The sequence below is a fragment of the Talpa europaea genome (assembly GCF_964194135.1).
Source record: "Talpa europaea genome assembly, chromosome: 11".
In the NCBI taxonomy this organism is placed as follows: Eukaryota; Metazoa; Chordata; class Mammalia; order Eulipotyphla; family Talpidae; genus Talpa; species Talpa europaea.
Genome location: NC_140078.1, coordinates 97,912,968 through 97,938,572, shown reverse-complemented (window position 1 = coordinate 97,938,572; position 25,605 = coordinate 97,912,968). Strand labels below are relative to the sequence as shown.

The 25,605-nt window shown below is 43.0% G+C and overlaps 1 protein-coding gene across 2 annotated transcripts; it reads right to left on the bottom strand.

Moving 5' to 3' along the window:
- Positions 1-6,761: 6,761 nt before the first annotated feature.
- CCDC174 (coiled-coil domain containing 174) lies at positions 6,762-23,819 on the bottom strand (the record flags this gene model as incomplete). Of its 2 annotated transcripts, XM_084247022.1 has the most annotated exons (11): positions 6,762-7,060; positions 8,347-8,496; positions 10,146-10,278; positions 11,077-11,171; positions 11,545-11,687; positions 12,584-12,679; positions 15,851-16,028; positions 17,970-18,028; positions 20,813-20,913; positions 21,665-21,769; positions 23,778-23,819. In XM_084247022.1, the coding sequence occupies 11 exons, from the start codon at positions 23,817-23,819 to the stop codon at positions 6,762-6,764; spliced, it is 1,401 nt and encodes a 466-aa protein (XP_084103148.1). The 2 variants fall into 2 exon arrangements, with proteins under 2 accessions (XP_084103148.1, XP_084103149.1); XM_084247023.1 differs by lacking the exons at positions 10,146-10,278; positions 11,077-11,171.
- Between the last annotated feature and the right edge of the window lie 1,786 nt (positions 23,820-25,605).

Genomic DNA, 25,605 nt, shown 5'->3' with positions numbered 1-25,605 from the left:
AGGGTTTTGTAATCAGATATGAAAGCCTTATATATCTGATCAAAATGAACCTCATAAGGGCATTCCTCAATCCAAATACATTTACAAAAATGTAAAGTCATTCCTTGATCTGCACAAAAATAATTTCCTTTTTTCTTAAAGGCTTTGTGGCAATATGAACCCCTGTAAAGCTTAGGAATCTAGAGCAGAGAGGACAGGCTGATCACTGTGCCCAATTTCCACACAGTGTCGGGAAGCTGTCCCTGTTATGTGACTTCGTGAGCACTCTTGCTAATACGTCAGCCTTCAGAGCAGAGGAAGGACTGCCGGTTGGCACCTTCTGACAGTCCTTATCGCTGCCGTCTTCCAGCATCAATTCTATCACCTCCCACGCTAACAACTCTCCTCACCAGCAGGTGCTTGGCGTCCTTCTCCCACAAGACAGTACTCATTGTCCACTCCACATCCCCATTTCAGGAGTGTACCCCTGCACCCCATCAGCAGGCCTGTGGACTACGATCCTTGGATGAGAAGGCTACTATCTCTCCATTTTACTGATGATGAATTGGAGGTTGAGGCAGAGCCCGGGGTGAGGTGTTGCCTGCTTGCAGATCCCTGGCACAGAGACCTCTCCAAACACAAGACAACTTCTCCACTGCCTCGGAGCTGCCTTTGCCGATCAGCGACAACATCTCCAAGGAACGAGAGTACCATAGAGCAAACCCTTCTGACATCCTGCTGGTTGCAGATAAAGTGGCTTCCAATGCCTATTTGCTGACCCCTTGGCATCTCTATTCCTCAGAGCTCTGGATACTGGGAAAAAAAGGTTCATTTTTGAGATGATGTATCTACTGAACAAAGAAACCACTCAGAATCTCGGTCATCCGGGCAATCAGCCAGAGGGATCTGACCCCAAGCGTGCAGGGCAGATTTTTTAAAGCCAGGGCTCAAATGAAGAGAAGATGAAGAATACAATTCTTGAAATGTTAACTGGTTTAAGGAACGTCTCCCCACACCCCACCCCATACCAGTGCCTTTCTTTTGAGGTTTATTACAAAGACATGCCTTACAAGGAGAGGAAAGCTAATTCTTAAAAACAGCTTTACTGAGTTATAACTCACATACGATACAGTTCACCCTTTTAAAAAATGTACGATTCATAGTATATTCAAAGTGATGCAACCAGCCACTATCTAGTGTAGGACATCTTCATCACTCCAGAAATAAACCCATCAGCAGCCACTCTCTATCCCTCTCCCCTCCCTTACGTGACCACTAGTGTCCGTGAATAGATCTGCCTGTTCTGGGTGTTTCATATAAAGAAGTCAGACTATGTGTGATCTCTGTCTGGCTCCTTTCCCTCAGCATGTTTTTGAGGTTCACCCATGTCATAGTTTGTAACAGCACTTCATTTACAGCAGAATTTATAGCACTCCATTATGTGGATACACTACAGTTTTTTCAACCGTTCATTATTTGATGGATATTCTGGTTGTTTCCACTTTTGGGAACATTTGGGTACCAGTTCTTGAGAGGACAGATGTTTTCATTCTCTTGGGTATATATCTAGAAGTAGAATTGCTGGGTTATGGGGTAACTCAATGTTTAACATTTTGAAGAACTGCCAAATTGGTTTCCAAAGTGATTGGGCCACAAGCCAAAGTGATTGGCCCACCAGCAATGTACGAGGTTTCTAACTCTCCGCGCCTTCGTCAACACTCACGTCTTTTTGATTCTAGTGCCATCCTAGAGGTAGGAAATGCGTCTCACTGTGGTTTTGATTTGCCCTTCCCCAGTGATGGATGCTGCTGGCTTTCATGTGCTTATTGGCCACTTTATATGTTCTTTAGAGAAAAGTCTATTCAGATCTAAAGTTGGTTTTTAAAAACATGTCCTCCTTAATTACATGCACAAGTAATCTATATTCATTACCATATATTGCATCTTCCAAATGCATCTCCAGGTAACCGAGTGACTATAATCTGGCTTGTGAGATAAAGGTGGAAACTGTTGGGTGGATTCCTGAGAAAACTTTCTAGAAGAGAGAACGCTTCCCAGGAAGAACACTTTTTCTTTGCCCTTCTCACTCTTCCTGCTGGAGTGAATGAGATGGTTGTATCTCAAGCTTAACCTCCTGCGGCCTGGTGGGGTTTACACGCACCACTGGCATCTTACGGTCACCACTTGGCCTGGAGTGGAAGTACTTGTTAACCACCTGTGTCATTCCTCAGGGGACTTGCGATGGCATTGAGGGCCCTTATTAAAACAGGTCTCCTGCCAAGGCCCGTCAAGTGACAAAAAAATGATCAAGCCTTTGACCCAGTGATCTCATTTCTGAAAGTAACACCGAAAGGAAAGGTTTAAAAGGGGGAGGAAAGTACTTGGATAAAGGTCTTCATTGGTTAAACCAAACAAAAAGATGCTTTATAACCACTTTATTCACAACAATGAAATGCAGCCAGCCTACAACTGAGGAAGCATTTAACGTGTAGGAATCTGATGAACTATTAAGTGGCAATGGAGCTGCTTCAGAAATGTTAAATAGAAAAAAATGAATCAAATGCTATGTTTATGCTGGTTATACAACCCATAAAAATGCATGCAGATCATAACTGGAAGCAGAGACATAAAGTCCTGTTTGAAGGTGCAGGTGCTGCTTTCAGAAAGGAGAATAAAGCACAGGTGCCCTACAGCGCCGTCCTCACACATGCCGCGACCTCAGAGGCCTGGGCTGGGAGGCAGGGTTTTCTGGTTTTCATCAACAACCCTGGACAATCATGAGGGACATGTTGGGGGGGAAGGGGACAGGGCAAGGGGAGTAAGGGCCAAGTGTCTTCAGCTACCCACTGAGTTCAAGCTCAAGGAAGCTTAACGTTCCAGCATGATAATGACCCAACAGAAAGGGAAGGCAGTGCACCCGAGAAAATGCCTACGACCAGCAACACTGGTTCTGAGCAGCTGCCCTTCCAGTTAGGGCCAACATGACACCAGACACGTAATGGAGAAAGAAAGCTGCTTAAAATGAGGGTGCAGGGTCCCATTTCTGACCACTCCCATCACTGGACAAACACTGGGTGTGAACATATAGCTACAGTATACACCAAGAGATCAAGCTAAGCCTTAGACAGCAACAGGTCAACACCAAGCCTGCTGATAGGTTTTCATTAAACATGTATTTCATTTGATTTTGACTCCTCCCTTTTCCTAAACAACGAGCTACACCAATCACTGTGTGTGTGAATACAATATCTCGTACACATTTCACACATTAAGCTGGATGTTCAAATTCACACTAACAAAACACCTCACCATCAAACCACCTTGCAAGGGCAGGTGAGAGAACCAGGTTCATTTTCTCTCAGCAGGCCAACAAATTAGCTTCAATTATCATCACTTACCTTAGCCACACAGTCTTACATGAACTGCTTGACATACAACTGACCTAGTTCAATTGACTGGCTGAAAGAGAAAAGAGACACATATGGTGTGGCTACTCTATGTTTAATAACTGTAAAGACCAGTACCCAGCCCTGTTCCAAATTCTAAATTCTATCGCCTCATCTGTATGTCACAAGGTTGCTGAAAACTAGCCCCCGGGCTACCTTGCGGCTTTAAGAGGAAACAGATGACTCCACGAGTCTTTGGCAAAGGTACTGCAGACATACACAGCTACAAGCTCATGTATATGGATTTCAAGTTTCTCCTCAGGGAATTTTGTGGGCAAACAAAATGATTTATTTAACCAATTCAAATGAACAGTATCAAAAATACAGAGGCCTGAAGAGTATAATGAAAACAAATAACTCGAAGCTGCTTTGGATCCAAAACACTCCGCCTAGCTCTACAAAGACCTGGGTAAGGCATGGACACGCTTCTCTGCAGGTTTCACCACTTCTTGCTTCCAAGTGAAAGTCAGACCAGTATCTTGAATGGTTACGTAGGCCTGGAAGAAGAGTTCACTACTAGGGGGTGACGGTCACAGCACAGTGCATGTGGTGACAGGTTGTCCAGAGCTGCGCTGAGCAGTCACAAGGGTCTCGTGCTTCTGAGATGTGGGTATGATTGAGAAAGTGATTTTTTAATTTATTATTAACTTATTAACTTAAATTTAACCCCTGGTACTCCATCTAGTTATTGGCAAACTTTCAAATATGTCTAAGTGTGTTTGGAATAGCTTAGATATGCAAATCTACTTTTTCAACTGCATATTTTATGAAATATAAATAGAGCAAGTATTCCTGATGAAAATGTAGCCTCTAAATTGAGATGTGCTCTAAGTGGATACAACAGGATTTGAAGATTTTGTGTGTGAAAAGAAAGGTAAAATATATCATTAATATTTTTTGTATATTAATACTAAACATTGAAATATTTTGGATATGCTGGACTGAGTATATCACAGTTAATCACACTTTTTTGTGTCCTAGGAGAATAGCTAGTTATGACACAGTCGGCTTTCCGGGATTTCCAGTAGCCAGAGCTGCTGGCATTAAGAACTCTGATGCCATCTGCTGGATACACTCATCTAACACAGGTGTTGAGAAACAATAAAACTGCATTAACACTTGAAAAGCTGGGTCTGAAACGTAAGAAGTTGGAACTGGGGCAACAAAACACTAAACTAAATGAGTACCATTAACAGGGGATTAGAAAGATTTATACATTCTTTGAAATCTTAGGGAAAAATCTGGCTTAGTTATTAGTGAGTCAACGTGCAAACTGCTTGGCCACGCCCTGGCCAACCACAAAGTTTGTTACTGGCCAGTCCGTAACCACGGGTTCCTACTCCACGCCTACCGCTGCCTAATTGGGTTTCCTGCCCCTCCTCCACAATCCACCTCTCAAATCCTTCTGGCCTAACTTACAAACACCTCCTCTTCCCACCTTTCTTCCCTTTTTCCTACTGATTCTAGCGAATCTAGTAACTTTCCTTATTCCAATGTTTTTCTTCTCTACCCCTGTCCTACAAGTTGTCTCAGTTGGTTTTGTACTTCTATTTGGCCCTTTGATCCATTTTAAGATTTTTATGCAGGGGGTGAGGTAAAGGTCCAAATTCATTCTTTGCACATGGTAGTTAGTTGTTCCAGAATCTTCTAAGAGACTCTTCTTTCCCCATTGGATGGGATGGTACCAATATCGATAATCTGTTGACCACAGATGTGCAGACTTATTTCTGTACTCTATTTCATTGATCTATGTCTATCCTTATAGCAGTACCATATGTTTTGATTCCTGTAGCTCTGTAGTGAGTCTTGAAATCACCAAGTATGAGTCTTCCACCTGTAATCTTTCAAGATTGTTTCGGATATTCCTGGTACCTTGCAATTCCAAATTAATTTTAGGATCAGCTTGTCAATTTCTGCAAAAAATGCAACTGAAGTCAGTTGATTTTAATCTGTATGCTAGGTTATTTGCCTGATTAAGTTAAAAGAATGATCAGTATTAGAACTGGCAATGCTGCCCTCTGATCTGAAGTTAGCAGATTAAGTCTACAAAAATTTGGGTTTGTTTACTACTGCTTGATAGTGGGGCAACAAGACTGAAAGCAGAGAGTGCTGGAGAAAGCATGAGCCTGGAGCCAATAGGAGCTTGAACAAATGGCATCAAGTCCCACATGACTTGAGACAAACTTAAACCTTCTCTACTCTCCAGCTGTAATCTACGCCAGCAGGGGCACTGCCAACACTGCCACACTCTGCAGACCACACACACCACGAAAGCCCCCAGAGAGTGGGCATTTTCAGGCTCTGGGTGGCCATGCTCAGCTACAGAATCCAACCCTATTGGTCTGCGGGAAAACTACTGTTTGTCTGCAGCTGTAAAGAGGGACACTGAGGTGTGGCAGGCTGACGACGGGGACAGGACCTGGGCACAGGACGTCTCTCCAGACCTTTGTTCACTACACCCATTGTTAATGAAAGGAATACCTGCTCCTCACTTACGCCGGACCATGTCAGATCCTAGTCAGGAGGCTGAGGCGACTCAGCTAGCTGAGAATGAGAAGGGCCAGAGTGGGAGCACAAGGAGCCAGGCTGAGCTGAAAAACTCACTCTTCTTGCTAAGGAGGAGCACTGTGGTCTCAGACCAGGCCAGGCGACCACCCCATGTACTCCAGTCATTCAACACATGCTTAGTAATGCCCACTGTGCACGGGTAGTAGTTTCACTTAGGATGGATGGCAGTGAAAGTGAGTGACTTCAGTTTCTACCTCTCCAAATTATTAAGTTCTCATCCCTTGTCTTCCTTATCATCTCAAATGTTAAGGCTTAACAGTCCAGCAGCTTCGGGGGCCTGATGGAGAGCAGGTCACTTTACCTACTTTATCTAGGGCCCGCCATTTACCATGTTTGACAGGCACAAATCCCTCCAGACTCCAGTAACTGACCTGGAAGCTGGCTCCCTGGAAGAATGATATCTACATATCAGAGTCTGCAAAAAGAAAAGCATGAAATCCTTTAAATCTGAGAGCACTGTGGGAGCAAATATGAAACAGATGAGGTTATAAGCTCCTCAGCATCAAATATTGGGCAATTTTTCTATATAGCTTATGCATGAATCCAAATAAAAGTCTCCATACCAATTAGAAAGAAATTAATAGCCAAGTGGCAAGAGCTCCCATAGTACCACTTACTTTCTTCCCTGCTGACAAATACAACTTGAAGTCTGTGCCTTCCAGAGAGAGCACAGAAAAGAAAGATACATTCAGCCCCGAAAGTTACTTTCCTTGCTATGGGACAGGAAGGCCATCAACAACATAGACCCAACTCAGAATGTTTTTAAGTTCATGTTACTTGTTTATAATATGATATCATATCATCCAGAGTTTCAAAAGTGACCGGGGGGGCTTGTGGTGGGCTGCTGGGGGCAGGAGTAGCTGACGCATGTGCAGAGCTAGAGTTTAGGCTCTGGCCAGAGGGCTGCCCCGGGTCACTCAGTGCTGGTTCCGGTCTGCTCCACGTCTGGTTACTGAAAGAATTCGTTCTCTTTTGACCCACAAAGTAATCCGATGGTGGGGCAAACTCAGGATCTCTCTCAGCCCGGAGATCTGACTGCCTCTTCGACCAGTATCCAAAAGAAAATTCTAGTGAAAATGAGAAGAAGCGTTATTCGTACTGATTATCAAATAGGTTGAATTTTTATATTACTTTTTAATTATGTATTTCTTAAAAGTTACCTCCAATTCTATGGATAACAAGGATAGCAACACAAAGCTATAATACAAGGGGCACATAACAGCTACAAAAAGTGTAAGAAAAGGAAATGACCATTTCTAGATGGGTAAGATTCGAGGAAGGCGGGCCTCCCCTGGTGGCTCAGCAGTTGAATGCTGGGCTGCGAAGCTGCCCGCAGCCTCTGCGGCGCCGGTTCGATCCCCGGCTGCTCCCCGGCCACTGGAGGAGGGTCCCACATGGCACACAGACCTCTCCTGCGGCCCCCTGCTCCCCTCAGCAGTGTACTTCGGTCCTTCTGCCTGCTCTGCTCCCCGCTCTGGCTCTGGTGAATTCTCTCACCCTCCTGCACTTCTGACTGTACCCAGTGCTTGTATAAATAAATAAATCTTAAAAAAAAGATTTGAGAAAGGCTCTATGGAAAATCTTGATCTAGAGACATTGCTGAAAAGGCACTAAAATTACACCTGAGAGTAAAGGCAGGAAAAACCTAATACTCGAATCATTTGCTTGATGTGATTTTATCAGAACTTCACACCAAAACACAAATTTTGCCTTTTATTGAGTTCTGGAAGGGACCAGTCCAAACCTAATTTCTGCAGAGTATTTCACCTCTACTTCTCACAGTAACTCCAACTCAAGGCGCTTGCCTACCGGCTATCTTTTACTTAAGTGCCTTCTCTCACCAGTCTGAACTGCATGAGCTAATGTGCTACTAAAATGATCTCTTTCAAAGAGACATAAGCCAGGGCCTTTTCCCAAGAGAGGTCACAGAAAAAGGAAATTTTTGCATAACTCAACAGAACCACATGTTAAATTCAAGTAAAATTCCGACATGCAGACGGCTTTTAACTGAGCACAAAAGAAAGTGATAAAAACACAGAACAAAAATAATATCAAATTTTAAAAAGCAGATACTGAGACACAGCATTTGAAAGTAGTAAGACTACAAGCAGCATGACTTCAGGAAACTTCACCCAAGTGCATCTAAGAAAGCCTGCTGACATGAAGGCTCCCAGATCCCGGTCTTCTGTAATCACATTTTGCAAAAGAGATGTATTAAAAAGAAATTTAGGGATCTGGGGATGTGGAGAATTCCTTAAGCTGCAAAGGACCACAAAGATGCAGTAGAATCACACCCTGGTCAGGAAGACCAGAGAATCTGGGGTCCCCCTGACAGAAAGCAGCCCGTCCCTACCTTTTCCTCTGTCCCACTCCCGGACATGCGGCACCCCGGGCCTGGTGTCCTTCCTCTCCTGAACGATGACTTCTACTTTGCTGCTCTGGGCAGCAGCAGGTGGAGCTGGCACAGCTGGTTCTGGTGGCAAAGGCCCAATAACATCTCCATCTATTTTTTTATAAGGGAATAAGACTTCATTAAAGTAACGCTTAAAGGTACTTAATTAAACAAACACAACATGCTAATCCTGAGAGCAAAGTAACAATCAGTATGACTGAGCATCTATCACGTCCCCGGCAGTGGGCTGAGCACTTGGAATATAATGTCCTTTTCACTCCTGTAACAACCCTAATAAAGTCAGTACTGGCATTCCCATCTCATCCCCTATCTTATAAGGAAAATTAAGCTCAGAGAAGCTACATAGGTGGAAAATGACAAGAGCCAGGGTCAAACCCAGCTTGGTTGGGTTTCAAAGGCTCCATGTTTCTCACTGTCACTCTGCTTCCCCAGACTAGCAATCATGTGGACCAGAAACCTCCAAATGCTCAACTACAATTGAGAGTCTCGGGAAAAGCATGGAGAGTCAGGATGAGAAAGAGCTGGAGCCTGGCAAGAGTAGGCTATTCAACTTTGGCCATATTTTAAAAGAAAATGACAATTTTTACATGGCAGCCCTTCACATCTTGTGAAAATGACTGATGGTTAGGAGTAGAGCAAAAAAAGAAAAGCAACATGTGGAGTCTAACATGGTACCAGGAGAGTATTTATACGAAACCAGACAGAGCTGCCAGTTACTAAGTGTGTCAGGTCTCCTTTCACTGGACTGAAGTCCTGTTCAGAATCAGAAAAAGGTGCATGACTTAGCACAAGTCTTCTGAGAGAGGTTGGAGGGCTCTATATACCTCTAAAACTCACGCTTCCCTCTTCTTTTTGGGAACAGAATGCCCCCCGCCGCAGTTGCAGCTGGGTGCTTATAGGCCACTCTCCAGCCTCCGTGTAGTCAGGGTGGCCCAAGGACCAACTTCTGGCCAGTGGGATGTAAACACACAGGTTGCGACTTCCTACTCACACTCTAAAAAACCCCTTCCCTTTCCCCTGTCCCCCTGGGCTAGACTATGAGCAGGGTGTGGGGAGCCAGCCATGGTGGGTGGCCATCGGGGCAGAGGTACCACCTGCTCTGCCACCTCCCCACCTGCAGTGTAAAAACAGAGAAAAGGACTTCCATCTTGCGTGAGGCAGTCTGTAGGAGGTTTTCTGTCCTGGCAGCCTGGCGCAGACAAGCGCATCTAGGAGGCCAGTGTAACCACGTGGTAAGAGTGCTTCCAAGGGCCAGTGGGCACCAAGCTCCAAACCACCAACTTCTGGAGCAGTCTTTTGGGGAGCTGTCTATAGTCATAGTTCTAAATTCTTTATTTTGTTATCTGATTTTTTTGAATATATATGTATTTTTAGTTACTACATAACAAATATATAACCACAGCCATAGCAAAATATTACATCTAAAGCATGTGTGTGCACACTGAACTTTATCTCAAAGTATCTTTTCTCCAACAGTCTCACTAAACTGTGCCATTCTACCAAGCAACACAATGTCCTGTTTGTTAATATCCTGACCTGTAGCCTAAAAATACTCTTTGGAGTGTGTCATCCCACTCTGCATGGGTTATAAAAACTGCTGCTGGCCGTACTTCAAAGGTATACTATTTGCTTGAAAATAAAATTAGGTGGCTCATTTCCATATTGCCAGTTCTATTAGTGCGACATCAGTGAACTAAACTTTGTCCTCTTGAAGTTTGGAAAGTTGGGCCATAATATACCTTTGTGCTCTTCTTCTGCTCCATCTTCTTTTGATTTTTTCATCTTCTTTTGCCGGAGCTTGGCAAGTCTTGCTTCTAAAATAGCCTTTCGCTTCTCCTTTATGTTTTCTCGTTTTGTTCTCTGATCTGTTGTCTAAACAGTAGAAAACGTTAAAAATTATTTGCTTTAAGCCAAATTGACAATATTTTTGCTTTAAAGGATGAATTAATTTTATTCTAAGAACAGACTGGGGCCTCCCTGGTGGCGCAAGGGGTTAAGACGCAACCTATGAAGCTGTTCGCAACCTCTGCAGCACAAGTTCGACCCCCTGGCTGGCCAGAGAGCAACCCACATGGCGCAGCAAACCTCTCCTGGCTTGCCCGCAGCTCCCCTCAGCAGTGTACTTCGGTCAATCTGCCTGTTCTGTTCCCCACTCTGTCTCTGGTGAATCTCTCACCCCCCCACACCTCTGGCCTATACCCCAGCTCTTGTATGCATAAATAAATCTTTTTTAAAAATTAAAAAAAATGAAAACAGACTGATTTTCATACCACCTCTATGAAGTTATCCCTGAGATATTCAAAAGAAGGCCTATGAAGCCCTCTGATGTTTTCTGAAGTTCATGGAGCAGCCTGGAATGCTTAATATTTAAGAAAACCAACTGATTTCTGTTCTACTCCTTAGTGCCTTAAATGACTGTCTGATTTCCTACCCAGGCCACTCAGAATGCACGATATTTGAGACACCAAAGTCAAGCAGGTTACTTCTGAGCAATTACAATTTTAAAGTCTGAAACACTAAAACAGCACGGCAATTACTTCTGAAATCCAGGAGGGCATTCGGAACAGCCACATGAATTCCCTTCACTAGATTTTCCCTTTTGCACTATGGTCCAACATGGAAGGAACCGCTCAAATCTTTCTTAACACCAACTCTGAGTGTAGCCCGTACCTGTTCACGCAGCATCTCTAACGTTTTCATTTGCTTGTTTCTTAGCTCTTTATCTCGGGCAAAGGCAAAATATCCAACACCAAGTTGCCGAGCCTCTGAAATTAGTCGAAATTAACCAAAGATTAGATTTTCCTGATCACTAACTTAGACTCAGTTCAAATTTCTTACCACAGCAAAACTTGTGATATTTGACACAAGTTGAAAAAAATTTTTGAAGTAGATCTCACTCTGCATGTGGAGTGACATGTGTAACAAAAATTCACGAATTTTCAGCCAGAAGCTATGTCCACTTCTCCTGGAGGACAAACTTTGGGCTTGACAGAGCCTCTGTAAGAAGGTATTTGCACTATGAGTACTTCTTATTTTAGACTATCAAATGAACAAAGGGGATATTTTCAATTTCAAAAGAGCTGCTACCTTATGCTTGCCATTAGTTCAAGATGAAAAAAAAAGTAAAGATGTTTATACCATTTTCACGAATGTCCTCATAATGCAGAGGGCCCATGGGCCGTTTTAGGGCTTCCCTTTCTTCTTCCTCCCACTGCTGGCGCTGAAGTTCTTTCCTCATATCTTCAGACAGTAAGGTCTTCTCATTAGCAGGACTGATGAAACTAGCAGGAGAACAGAGCAGAAGCTATCTTTAGCCAAGAGCTGTGCCACAGCAATGCTGCAGTCCAGTCAGTGGTCGTGGCCACACGGCTCTGGCTAACAGACAGTTCCTGACAGAGGTTTGCTTCTGACCCACGACAGCATAGGGAATTGCAAAAGCTAGCTCCACCTTTTTTCAATAAGCAGTCACCTTGTTCTAGTAGCATAATGGAATCTACAGACAAATCACTTTCCTCCCCACCCTGGTCCCGGGTTGACAGAGGGAGGAGGGAGCCAGGCTCCTATGTGCCGTCTTTATACGGTGCCTCGGCAGCTGATCATGCTGCGGCCTGCCGGCCTTTACATCCTGGAGCTCAGGGCCTCTGTGCCAGACCCAGGGCTCTCTGCCCATGCCTGGACCTGGAGAACTTGGACAAAGTTCTCCCAACCCTTCCTGCTCAAAACCTGCCCTTTGTGAGAGTAATTTTATTCCTTGGGATGTTTCAGTCAGTTAGCTCTTAGGTTGCTCTTAGCACACACAGGGAAAAACAAATCTAGCTCTAAAAATGCAAACATCTATACAGAAAAAGTTGATGTTAAGTCCCTCCTGCCCCTTAAACAACTTTCTCCACTGACATTTGTTGGTTTTGTTTGGGTTTATTATATATTTGATTTTCATAACTAGACCTCCTTCCAACTAAGCAGATATAGCTCTGACCTTTTAGCTGCTAACAATATGGATGATGAACCATTCAGGTTGCTCCCTGCGGGTGGAGTAGTGCATATATGAATGCTAAACACTAATTTTCTTACGCATTAAAAAGAGTTTCCTTTTTAGAACAACAAAGATAATTAAAAATAGCCTCCCCTACCAGACAATCTGTGTCTACATTTCAGACCTGTATTGTCATACACTTACAGCCTTCCCTGAAGATTTTTATCCATCTCCAGCAGATGTGGCAAATCCTTTCTCATACAGCGTCGGGATCGCCCTAGAGAGTCCACATAATCCACCCTGAAATAAAAGTGCAAAGATGTGAAGTCTGCATCTGATGTACAGTTCCCTGGTGAAGGAGCTGGTGTCCAGTAAACAACCGACATAGGCGTCACCGTCAAGAAAACCCGCATACCAGAAAGTGACAACCATGAATCAGAACTTGCCTTTTAAGGTTAAAAGCTGGCACACAATAAGCTCCTTGTGCTTTTTATTAATCTTAGTTCTAAAAACTGAGGAAAACTGGGCCTCCTGGTGGCCTAGGAGTTAAGTCTCAGTGTACAGCCTGAGTTGGATCCCTGGCCAGGGAGCTGACCCACATGGCACAGCAGACCTCTCCCGGCTCTCCTGCTGCTCCCTTACATCTACTCCCCTTACATCTACTGATGTATTTCAGTAGATCCGCCTGTTCTGCTCCCCCCTCCTTCTCTGGTGAATCCTCTCACCAACCCCCGCACCTCTGGCCTACACCCCAGTTCTTCTACACAAAAATAAACAAACATTAAAAATAAATAAATAAAAACTGCCGAAAATAGCTGATCATGTACTCTGATTTCAAAGATAAATACTCCAGACCGACCACTGTTGCAACATCGCAGGATTTAGCTTATTCTGGCTTCTAATTCCAAATATCTTGTCAGCATTGTAATAAATCCTCTGTAACAGATTCTCAACTTGCTCATTTCCTGTCTTCCCAAATCTGACATTCTTTATTTCTTCTGAATGGTTCAATTCTTCCCAATCAATTAGAAATTTCTTAATATAAATCATAGTATTTTGGGAAGGGAGGAAGCCATGCAATACACATTCTGTTTCTTAGCAGTGGGTCTACCTGTTATCTTTTACCCTGTGCTGTTCTTTCCTCATATATGCCCCAACTTGACAGCTGTGCAAGCAGGGAGTCAGGCTGATAGTAAAGCAACAGGAAATACTTTGACTTCTTGCAAGAGAAAGAGGGACAGGTTTTCATGGAAAACACTTCATTTGTATATTGCAATGGATTTTTTTTTTTTAATTATGGGCAGGGAATCTCCCACAACTTTTAGCTAAACACACAGAAAGGGACCAGTTCTGGTGGACCTATTCAAGGTCAGATTCCCATGCATGCGGCTTTGCTGTTGCTAGCAATTTCTTTCACACACGCTGATTCCAACTGTTAGCCCATAATTTACAAACTGGATGTTTGGTAATCCATGACTATAGTCCTAAAACTGATTGCCCCAAGAAACAAAACCTCCAACTGCAGAAAGCAATTCCTCTCTTCCTCTTCATCTTTTTTTTCCCCAGATGAACAGAGAAAGAAAAGCATCCAGCCAGATGGTCCATGTAATTATTTACAGTATTTCTGCAGAAAGATTTTCCACCACCTGGAACTTAACCACCAAAAGGATTTTACAAGCAGCACAATTATGGAGTTTAATTTAAAAACAAAAAGAATGTCAGAACCGCTAGCAATGCTTCTCCCTTCACCATATGGTAGCATGTGACACCTTTAATGCCCTCCAAACTCTTCAAATCACTGACAAATTGCCTATAATCATACAGGCATTAATAAGGGGGGGAAGACATTAAACCTTTCAAAGAAGATGAGATTCCTGCTATGAAAAGCAATCACAGGCTATTCTGTTCCGGGAGAAGGCCTCCAAAACTCACAGGTCCCATGAGACCAGAAAGGGCAGAAAGGAGTTAGCAAGGTCTCCATGTAATCAGCAATCACTGAGCAAGCCCTTGGGGAAACAATCCCCCCGAGGTCCAGGAGTAATTCAGGAGGACTCAGAGTCAGGCCACCCGCAGGAGGCTCTGGGAAGTGGCAGCACATGCCCACGCAACACTTCCTGGCAGCCTTAGGCAGGACATAAGAGCATGAAAAACTTGCCTCAAATCTCTCTCTGGTAATGAAGTAGTTCTGCGTCAATAATTAAAAAAAGGTAGGACCCAAAGGGGCAGGAAGTATATTTCAGTACTACAAGCTCAGATAAAGGAGAAATCATGCAAGCTCACAATGCATTGATGAAGCATTGATGAAGAAGGCCTTGAATGTGCTTCTCTTTCGACTGCTTGTAGCAAGCATTCAGTCAGATACCTACTCGAAGTGTAAGCTTTTTCTGGGCAGGTAAGAAGACACCTGTTCTATCCAAATGCAAATGTTGCTTCTGGACCAATGCAGATCCCCTCAGTACTATGAGAGGTGGGTCTGTGATCCTAAGCAGTGGGGGTGTTCCTTCAGCTCATGAAGGACTACTGCCCACAGGGCCACTGGATGACAAAAGATCAACAAATGCTGCACACAACCCAAGCAGTTCCTAACAACACTCCGAAGGCGAGGTTATCTGGGCTGGGAAGGGAAAATGCTCAGGACGGCTGACTCCCACGGTCCTTTCATGGTGTCATCTCTAACAACCTCAAGTACTTTTGGACCAGTTTCTAGACAATAAAGTGTCTTAGGCAGAGAAAATCATTACAATGTAATTTTCATTCTGGTCTCTCTACTACCACACATTGGTTTCTCAGTAACAAAAAACTAGTTTGGTTTTCTCTAGCATTTACCTACATACAAGTAAAAGGTACAATAATTTCAAGAAAGGCTTATAGAATCTGCTTATACTTCAGAGACAGCAGATTCTTGGGGAATCTAGAATATCTTACTTTCTGAAGGGAGTTTATGGGAACTAGGCATCACCACCCCTGCCTGCCTCGGTGTAGGCAGGACTAAGTTCTGGGCAATATTGAGAGTGAATGGTGGAGCCGGGCTGTCAAGGTGCGAGGCAACCAGGCCTAAAGCCACACGGCCAGCAACATCACAGCCCAAACAGAGAGCATGCCCCAGCCAGGCAGCCTCTCCTCGAAGTGTGCATAGACACAGGTAAGGGAGCAGCTCACGTGTCATGTGTCAGAGCAACGGGCTTCTGCTGGAACAACACTCTTACACCTGTGAACCAGGCCTATCAATGCCTCCTGCGCCAGACACAGGGCTTGGAACATGGCAGGAAATCAGTCTTCACATGTAATTATTTCTTTCTCTTAACTACTATTTCTACATCTGCAAACCCAGTGTTACTTCATATCGAGTGTCAAAAGAAGAAAAGTGAGGAAAAACAAAAAGAGAAGTTTGGTAACAAGCAAAATCACTCTCAAAAAGTAAACATGAGTCTGTCAATGCTGCTGTGTTCAAATTGTATATGATTTACCCACCATTCTTCACTGGGGTCCTGGGGAGGCGGTATATCTTTTTCAGAAAGGTTGTCTTCATCGTCATCTCTTTCTCCCACTCTTCTAGAGTCTCTATTGGCATTAAATGCTGCCATCTCTTTATGCTTGTCTATGATCTTCTGTGTAAAATCCACAAGATACATATCCTCCACTTCTTCATCTAGGACACAAAAATCAACCTTCAGATTCTTGATATCGAAGAAGAAAAGCACACAAATTGACACGACGTAGTCACACGCATGGCCAGGTGTCCCCACAGGCTCTGGACAGCTCACTAGTCGATGCTTAAAAAGACACAGCCTACAAGGGCCTGACGGCTAGAAACAGGCTACTGGATACACATCCCATACAAAAAATCTAAAATGCCTGAGCTTCACCAGGATATGGTCTGAGAGCAATACCATCTCAGAATGCGATTTTAAGGTAACAAAACTGACTTCAGGAGACAGATCCAGCCAACCATACACACAGAGGCGGAATCATATGTCTCAGGTCATCGGACCACAGAGACCATCACCGGCACAGGTGACACACTGCTCTAATCAGGTGGGCTGTTTCATGTACCCTAATTACACCGTGGGGGTATGGTGTCTGAAGGGTTACAACGTAGGTAAAAGAAGCCATCTGAATTCTTTTCAACCCAGTGAACACACTTTAGGGCAAAGCACAGTGCCAGGACCTAGAGGGGGCACACTGGATGTTAAACAGCAATCCAGGACTTTAATTTAACCCAGGGTAGCTATTACTGAGCAGTGGGGAATAACTGAGAGTGCAAAACTTCACTTGCTCAAACACCCAAATCCATATCCTACCACGAGGTTGGCCTGCCTGCTGGGGCAGAAGCAGGTTCACGGGCACACTTCTTTGGACCTTATTTCCATATTAATAACATTAGTAAAGTTTGACTCAAAAGGAAAAGATTTCAATAAAACATTTAAAAAGGCCACAAAACAGCTCAAATGGGAAAGAGGTACTCCCAGCGCTGAGTGACAAGCCTGGGAAAACAATGAGGTTCTGGCTGATGCCATCTTGTCTGGGCCGCTGTTTGTACAGGAAGACAACAAAACAAAGCCCCTCCCTGTGGTCCCCAGCTTTGCCTGACCTGCCTGTGCTGGGCCCCCTGACACACAGGGATCACGTCTCTGCAGTCTGTGAAGGCAGAGCTCTGCCGGCTGAGCAGCAACCAGAGTTGTCAGGCTTCTCTCCCACTGCCCCCTTTCCTGGGCCCTAAGCCCAGCCATGTGAATCTCCCTGCCAATTTCACCTATTCCTCCCTTCGCTGATGTGCTCTCCCCGGTAGAGTCCTTTCCCCATCTCTCCAAAGTTGGTAAGACCCATGCAGAGCCCACCTTTCCCCTTGCAGGTGCTCACTGTCCCTGCTTTGTGGCAATGAACCTGTATTGTGTGTGAAATCTCACCACTGTTAACATGTAGGCTGGGTTTTCTTTTTCTGGGTGTGAGGAAAGAAGGGTTTATTGCTATTATTTTCTTAAAAGCAATCATAAACACATTAAAGAAAAAAAGCTAAAAGGGGAGAAATGAAACATTAATCCAGTGCCCGGACATAACCATGATTTCTCCAGTTCAGTTTTTTTAAAACAGCTGTGGACTCTTCAGGATCCATTTACATCTTGTTTCCCAACTTTGCTTTGTTCTGTGTCATTTTCCTGCACTGATGACATCCCCCTGGAGAGCAGAGGCAGAGTCTGTCTTACACTGTCTTACCTGTTCTCTCAGAGACCCTAACATGTGGCCCAGCACCCACCTGGAAATCAGAAAATCATTGCTGTCTCTGTGGTGATGCAGAAAGTTTTCAATTTAATTCTTAAAAAGTACTGAGTAAACTGGGTAAAAAGGATAAATTGTATAGAGAAGGACAGAATTAGATGTTTTAGTGGTGAACTTAATATAGTATATACAGATGTTGATTTTTAATGATAAACACCTGAAACTTCACATCTAATGCTATAATACAATGCTACAAAGAACATAATCAATTTGATTTTTTAAATTCTCTATTCTTAGTTCTTTTAATAAATAACATAGGGCACAGTGTGCGTTACAGAACATTAAGAAGTAAAAACAAATAATTGTTATTTACCAATAAAGTCTCCATTCGTCATTTTCTCGTACAATTTGGCTTTTTCTTCCAATTTCTCCCTAGGAGAAAAAAACAAGACAAGTACTAAAAAGGTCTTGTAACTGCCCTCAGCCTGATGAGGCGGTCAGACCAGAGCTGACTACTGCTGCCCCCAGGGGGCCCTCAGACATAACTACGTCCACTTTGCCAATGAAAACATGAGCTCCGGGAACGCACAGCCTGCATGCCACTCATTCGTGACTGTATCCCAGCACCTAAAACAATGACACAGCAGGCGCTTGATCGCTAGAATGTCTAAATGAATGAACTAAGATTCCAACTTAATTTAGATGCCAAATGCAACTTAAATAAGTACCAAAAAGTAAAAAGGTGCCTGAACAAAAACATTTTCTATTTGCACCCTTCCCAAAGGAAATCCAAATTTAATGCAAGTCTCTGAATTACTGTTTGCAGACACAGGCTCTACAGCTTATTAGGCTTCTCTAAAGGAGCTGGAGACCAACTTTTTATAAATCTGTTAAAATATGCCTGTTTTATACAGAACATGACTTACTCGTGACACATAGTTAATAAAAATAAGACATCAAAGTTGGTATTTCAATTATATAGCCTCTCTGCTCACATTAATGCTGGTGACATTTATGAGTTTAGTGAGTGCAGACCAGGTAAGACTGACAATTCTTTATTCTAGAAATATTTAATGATGGTAAAGAGCCCCAAGAAGTCACCTGAGCTTTCACTTGTGAAGGCTCACACTTCCTCATAGGGGCAATTGCATCCTGATGGCGTCCCGAGGCAGCAAAGGACTTGATCACCTGGCTATGTGCTCTGGAGCAAGCTCAGTAACCTCTCTCTGCCTCAGTTCCTACTGCCTAACAGATGCGAAACACAGCACCGCCTCTTAGGGGTATCATGAAGATTAATTACTTGACGTGTCAATTTCAGCTCCATCATCTAGGTCATAAAGACTTGGCTTTGCATGCTTCCTCCATGCCAAGCACAGTTTTAGCAAGGAGCACCTAGGCAGAACCTAGCTCTCTTGGAATTTACGAAGCACAAAGAAACCAAAGCATTATGTAAAAACTTATTGGAAAAGAAAAACCACAGCAAAGGGCCAGAGTAAGGAATAAATAATAAAAGACTATGGGACCTTTCAGTGAAGACAAAATTCTGAGAATATGCCCAGTAGTGATAAAGATGTCTCAAATTGAACATATCAAGTAAAGTCTCGCGCATGTTGAGGTCAAATGCTAAGAAAAACAATTCCCCAATTGGGCAAATTGCTGCCTTTTGTTTTCAGACCTGATCGAGCTAAGCAAGCTTAGGAACCACTGTTTACAACTGCAGAGCTTTTATTTTGCAATGTGCCTAAGAGCATCCGGGGTTATCAGGACAGACAGTGACACCTGGGCTTCTCGCTGAGTCCAGGGAGATAGGGCAAATAGGACGGCTCTTGTTTACAGAAGAGTGCCAGCTAACAAAGCAAATGAAAAAAATACCAAGAGTGACAGAATTAGAAATAATCACTTTGAGGGCCTCCCCGGTGGCGCAGCGGTTGAGCGCTGGGTTGCAAAGCTGCCTGCAGCCTCTGCAGCGCTGGTTCGATACCCAGCTGCTCCCCGGCCACCGGAGGAGGGTCCCGCATGGCACGCAGACCTCTCCTACCGCCCGCTGCTCCCCTCAGCAGTGTACTTCAGTCCTTCTGCCTGCTCTGCTCCCCTCTCTGGTGAATCCTCTCACCCTCCCATGCTTCTGACTGTACCCAGTGCTTGTATAAATAAATAAATAAATCTTAAAAAAAAAAAAAAAGAAAAGAAATAATCACTTTGAAATCCTCAATGTAAACTGGTAAGTAGCAAGTGATAATCAAGTAATGAAACCAAGTATCACCAAAAATGATCTGAACAGATGTGAATGCTGACGTGATTCATGGGAAGGACAAATCATCACGTATGGAGCACCCTCACCAAAAACAGTTAATGTGACGCAAATCAGATTGTGGGACACTGGAGAAATAACTGGCCTGGACTCTTCAAAAATGCCAACAAACAACAAAAAAGCAAAGGAATTTTCTAGTTTAAAAGAGACTAAAAGAATATGACAACTAAATGTGTAATCTGTGACTGAATATTGGGTTTGATTTTTAAAAAAACTATAAAGGTCTCAACTTACTAGGATAAGTGGTGAAGCCTGAATAGGGACCACAAAATAGCTAACAATATTTATCGATGTGAAATTTCATGGGTATGACAGCAGTATTGTGGTCATGTAAGATAAAGTAAGTCCTTGTGCCAAGAAGATCTAAGCTGAAACATTTAAAGTATCATGCTATCTAGCAAAATTTCTCTACACCTGGGAGCAGGAAGGGGGCCGGGGGGGAAGGAGGAGGAGAGGAGAGAAGGAAAAGAGGGAAAGAGGAAAAAGGGGTAAAAGGGCAGGAAAGAGGGAAAGAGACAGCAAAAGAAATGTGACGAATTGGTGAATTTAGGTAAAGGACATTAGAATATCACTGTACTTTTCTTTCGATTATTTTACTGGTTTGAAATTTTTCAAAATAAAAAGTTGGGATGAAAATTCGGTTTCTGAATGCTAATGTCACGCCACCCAGCATCCCAGAACAGTCATGGGAACTTCTTAAACACTTGTTATTAATCCTAGTGCCTACCAAAGGCTTGGTATGGGAATCAGGCTCACCTTTGAAACTGAGCTTGTTTTTTCTTTTTATAATACAATTACAAGTACATCTGACAAAAATTAAAATTGTAAATCAAAAAGAGCAAGAATCGAACTGTCATCTCTTCACGTGGGCAGCCTCCAAGGTAACATTTTCAGTTTAACTTTACCTTGCTTTGTCCAAAGTCTTCTGTTCTTCAATCTTCTGCTCAGCATCCTTCTCAGCTCGGTTTGAAACCCCTGCATTCTGCTTGCTCCAAATACTTGGTTTCTGGAGAATAATTTAAAAAGATAAAACAAACCATAAAATGACGGCAAAAACCACTCTACTTGTACATCAGAAGGAAAAAAGGAGATTTTAGGTATCAAGGGAGGTGAGTAAATGTCCTGGCAGTCACTCTATATCCTGCAGACAAACTAGAGCTGAAGGAAAGCCCTAAATTACATAAAGAATTTCTTTATAAAACTGTATGGTTACTTCTCTATTTTTTCCCTCCTGAATAATTACAACCTAAAGACTCTAATATGTATTTTACATTTACATTGCACAGAATTAATATAAATAGTAGATATCATTATATATATGTATTTTACATTTACATTGCACAGAATTAATATAAATAGTAGATATCATTATATGTACAATTGGAAAGCCATTCACAATTCTTAAAGACCTTGATATTTTCTGCTATACTTTTATAGCATCAATTGTTTATCTTTATTTGGATTTTTAATGCCAACATAACCAGATGATCTCCAAAAGAATGTAAATAAACCACTTATGAATAGCATGTACTACTTCAAAAGTGGTGCTAAAGAATTAGAGCACTAAATGTGCTTTTAGGTAATCTCACTAACTTCTATTTAATGTTAAAATCACTTCATGTAGATGTTCAAACACTAGATATTTTTTTCTTAACATTTATCTGCAGTATACACTCTGGACATTTTCAAAAAAAACTAAATATTGTATAATTTCACCATGGCTGGACTCAATGGAGATAATTAGATATTAGTTTTACCTTATTAGCTGTTTTTGGTTTTCCCAAAACTCCAGAATCTTTTAGAAGCTTTTCTTGTTTGAATTCTTCTTGTTTTCGGAAGAGTTCAGCTTTAAGGTCTACCAACTAAAATAAAACAATAAGCAAACAAAAACATTTAATTAATTCTAATGAATGACTAGATTTTTGTTACTGCAATTCTTAAAGAAAATTTTAGGGCCTCCCCTGGTGGCGCAGGCGGTTGAGCGCCACGCTGTGAAGCTGTCACAGCCTCTGCAGCGCCGGTTCAGCGAGGGTCCCACTTGGCAAGGCAGACCTCTCCTGCTGCTCCCGCTGCTCCCCTCAGCAGTGTATTTCATCAGTCTGCCTGTTCTGTTCCCCTCTCTGTCTCTGGTGAGTCCTCTCACCCTCCCGTGCATCTGGCCTGTATCCTGGTTCTTATAAATAAATAAATCTTTAAAAAAAAAAAAAAGAAAATTTTAAATTCCTAAAAATGGACAAAATTAAATATTCAAATACAGAATCCAATACAAATCCAAAACCAGACCATATTTCATCACAGCTCTGCTGAAAATGCATTTCTACTCTTTCGACATAGAAAAGCTTTCTCTGGATAAGGGGAAAAGAACAAAGCAAAGTAAGTGAAATCTAACTCTTTTAGATTCAGCATCAACTAACACCACTAAGCACCTTCTCTGACAGCCATGGTACTTGGCTTTTTCAAATTGTAATTTCATTTAATCATCACAACAGCTCATTATTTCTAAAGCAAAATGTGTCTGGTACCACAGTGTGTGCCTGGTACTTAACACTGAAGATCTGGATACAAATATGAAGTAGACATACTCCTGTCTCCAAAAACATGCAAGCTAGTACGATAACATACTAACTTATACTACAAGTTAGATGTTGTAAATGTCTTTAACAGTGGAAGAAAGTAGCATACAAGATCTGCTAAGGAAGCATTTTCTACAATTTGAATGATAAGAAGCAGCTCTGAGCTAAGTCTCAAAAAATAGGCAACATTTCAAGAGCTAGAAATAAAGTGGACAGAGTGAGAAGGAACAGTTCCAAATTTTATTCCGTATGTTTTAGAAACTATGTTTAGGCGAACCACAGGGTTCAGTAAGGGCGAGGGCAAAGCAACAATGCAACCGACTGGGTACCTGTGCCCACCCCCCTCAGTTGTCAGTCACCATTGGTTATTCTGCCTAAAAGGATATACTGACTTTCCTTTTAAGGGTCTGGGTAAAGTTGCTTATACATTGGGTCATTTACAAATCGCATACTTGCAAAGCCCAGCATCACAGGCTAACTTTTAAGGGAAATCCAAATGGCTGAATTCAATGATTTGTATTCTGGAGGAAATCCTATTAAAATAATGTTAGCAGGATTTTATTAATGCAAAGGACAGGTGCTAATATTCCAAAAATTTTAAAACAGAAATTTCATCTTTTCTTCTAAGCCTTCTTAGCCACGACGATTTTCTAGCCACACATTTTCCTGTTCAACTACTTTTGCATTTTACAAGAAAGATGCTCAGAAAAGTATCAGTTGCCAAATGGCACTTCTGAAATGACACTGCTTCTTTTGACCTGTCAGTCTAAGAGAACTTAAATGTTTGCAGCTTTCTGGATCCTATGGGTGCACTAACAAATGTTTAGTTTCTGGTGGGAGACACTTAGCACTGTAGAATCCTGGGGAATAGGTCACACTCTCCAACGTTCTGAGAGGTCCCTGCTGGTCCCTGGGCTGGAGGAGAAACCAGGAAGGGAAATGCGTCTGCAGAGGAAGCACAGGCCGGGGTTCTTCCCCGACTTTAGAGGGAAACAAGGCTGTCAGGGAGGCCTCGGCCGGTTGTCGCTGAGGAGTAACGGGGGCATTCCCAAACAAACGGTTAAAGACACCAGGTTCTGTGGAGGTAAGTCTGGTCCGGCGTATGTCCGAATTAAAGAGCCAAGATAACTAAGAAAGTTGGCCCCGGCGCCCGTTTGAGGAGAAAGCCGGGCCGGGTTTCTGTTTATGGGAGGCCAAGTCTGGGCGCCCTCGCGAAGTACACAGGCTAGGTGGGGATCCCTGCCCGGGAAGGCGGGGAGGATGCGGAGGCCCGACAATCATAAATACCCGCACTCACCGAGGAGGCCGTCACGTCCAGAGGCTTTTTCCGCCGATCCATGATCGCGTCAAAGTGTCTCGGCCCGAAGCAGAGCCTTCCTTGGTTCCCACAAGCCCCTAATACCCGCTTCCGGCGCAACAGGAAATGTGTGTTACGATCGTGACGCTAAAATTGCGACGTTGGCATCATCTTGAGAAGGTCCGATGTTGTAGCGTGAGACCGCCACCATTTTAAGAAGGTCAGGGATTGCCCAAGGTTAAAGCTCACTGGAAAAGCCATCTTGAAGAGGGCGGGAGGTAGCCGGGGTTAGTGTTGGCGCCATCTTGAGAGGGGCGCAATTATGCCGTGGCGCCTTGGGCGCCATCTTGAGTGGGGAGGATTGGGTGTGGCGATGGCGCCATGTTGGGGAGGGCGGAGTGAGTGCAAGCAGAGATCTTCGTAGTGAAAAGTGGTTTATTTAATAGACCTGGGAAGATCTATACTATTTGAGGACCTGCTATATGCTAGGCACTGTCTGGTACTTCTGACACGTTCATTTAATTTTCGCTAGAGTTATATGAGGGAAGGATTATGTTAATCTTAGTAGAAACAACAATAAATAGCTAACATTACTGTACTGCTTCCTTTGTACCTACGTGCCAGTATTTCAGCTCATAAGAACATGAACTCCGGAAACCAATTTCTTCGGCTGGAATTGCTCTTTCACCAATTACTGGCTTTGTGACGTGGGAAAGTTGCTTAACTCCTCTGTGCCTCAGGTTCCAAAGGGGGTTAAAGTATCTATTTCATGGTACTTAAGAAGGGTCAAATGAGATAAACGAGCTAGTGTTGATAAAAGTATTAATAACTGTGGTAGGTAAATGACCCTTCCCAAGAGGTCTACTTTATAATCCTCAGAATTTGTCAATACCTTACCTCCTATGGCAAGAGGCAACTTGCTGGTGTAATTAAATCAAAGATCTTGAGATGATATTGCATGGGTGGGCCCAGCATGATCCCAAGGATCCTGAGAAGAGAGAGGCAGAAGGGTCAGACTCAGTGAGAAACCAGAGGACATCATACTGTGGGCTTTAAAGAAAAAGAGGGGGGTGGGGGACCACAGGCCAAGCAATGCAGACCACCTCTAGAAGCTGGAAACGACCAGAAAATGATTCCTTATCTAGAAGGAATGCAGCACTGCGGCCACCTAGATTTAGGTTTCTAAGACTCTTCACACTTCCCACCTCTGGCTCTGTAAGAGTATAATTTGTATTGTTTCAAGCCACTCTCAGAGGTGAGAGGTTGTAGCCCTATTGAGAGTCAATAGCTCAAAGACATTGAGTTTTTATTTGCATACTTATATATTTGTATATGCTTTTATATGGAATACAATATAGTTTGATTTCTAAAAGAAGGTTGATATAAAAGGAGAAGTTCTTGGAGAAACAGGTGAAGCTTGGTACTGGATTGACCGGAATGCTCTTTTGGCACATCAGCCACTTCCACTGTCAACTGAAATAATCAGTACTGTGAAGCAAACTCAAAGTTTAGTGAGAGAAAAATTTATTAAAGAGATTATTCAGAGCCAACTTGAGGACCTGGGTCTGGGAGACAATATCAAATTTCTCTGACTGGTCTCTCCCCTCCAAGTTTTTGGCCTTAGTTTTTCTAGGTAAGTGACATACACAGAAAGAATACATAATTCTTTTTTCTTAACAAAGGACAGAAGGCATTTAGTTAGTGTCTAACATTCTCAGTTAACTGAGAGGTTGGTTTCTAACAAACTTAGTCAATTTATAACAAAGAAACACTGTTCATAAATTCAGAATATTCCCTCGATCTTACAGAGCTAATTCAGCCAGAGCTG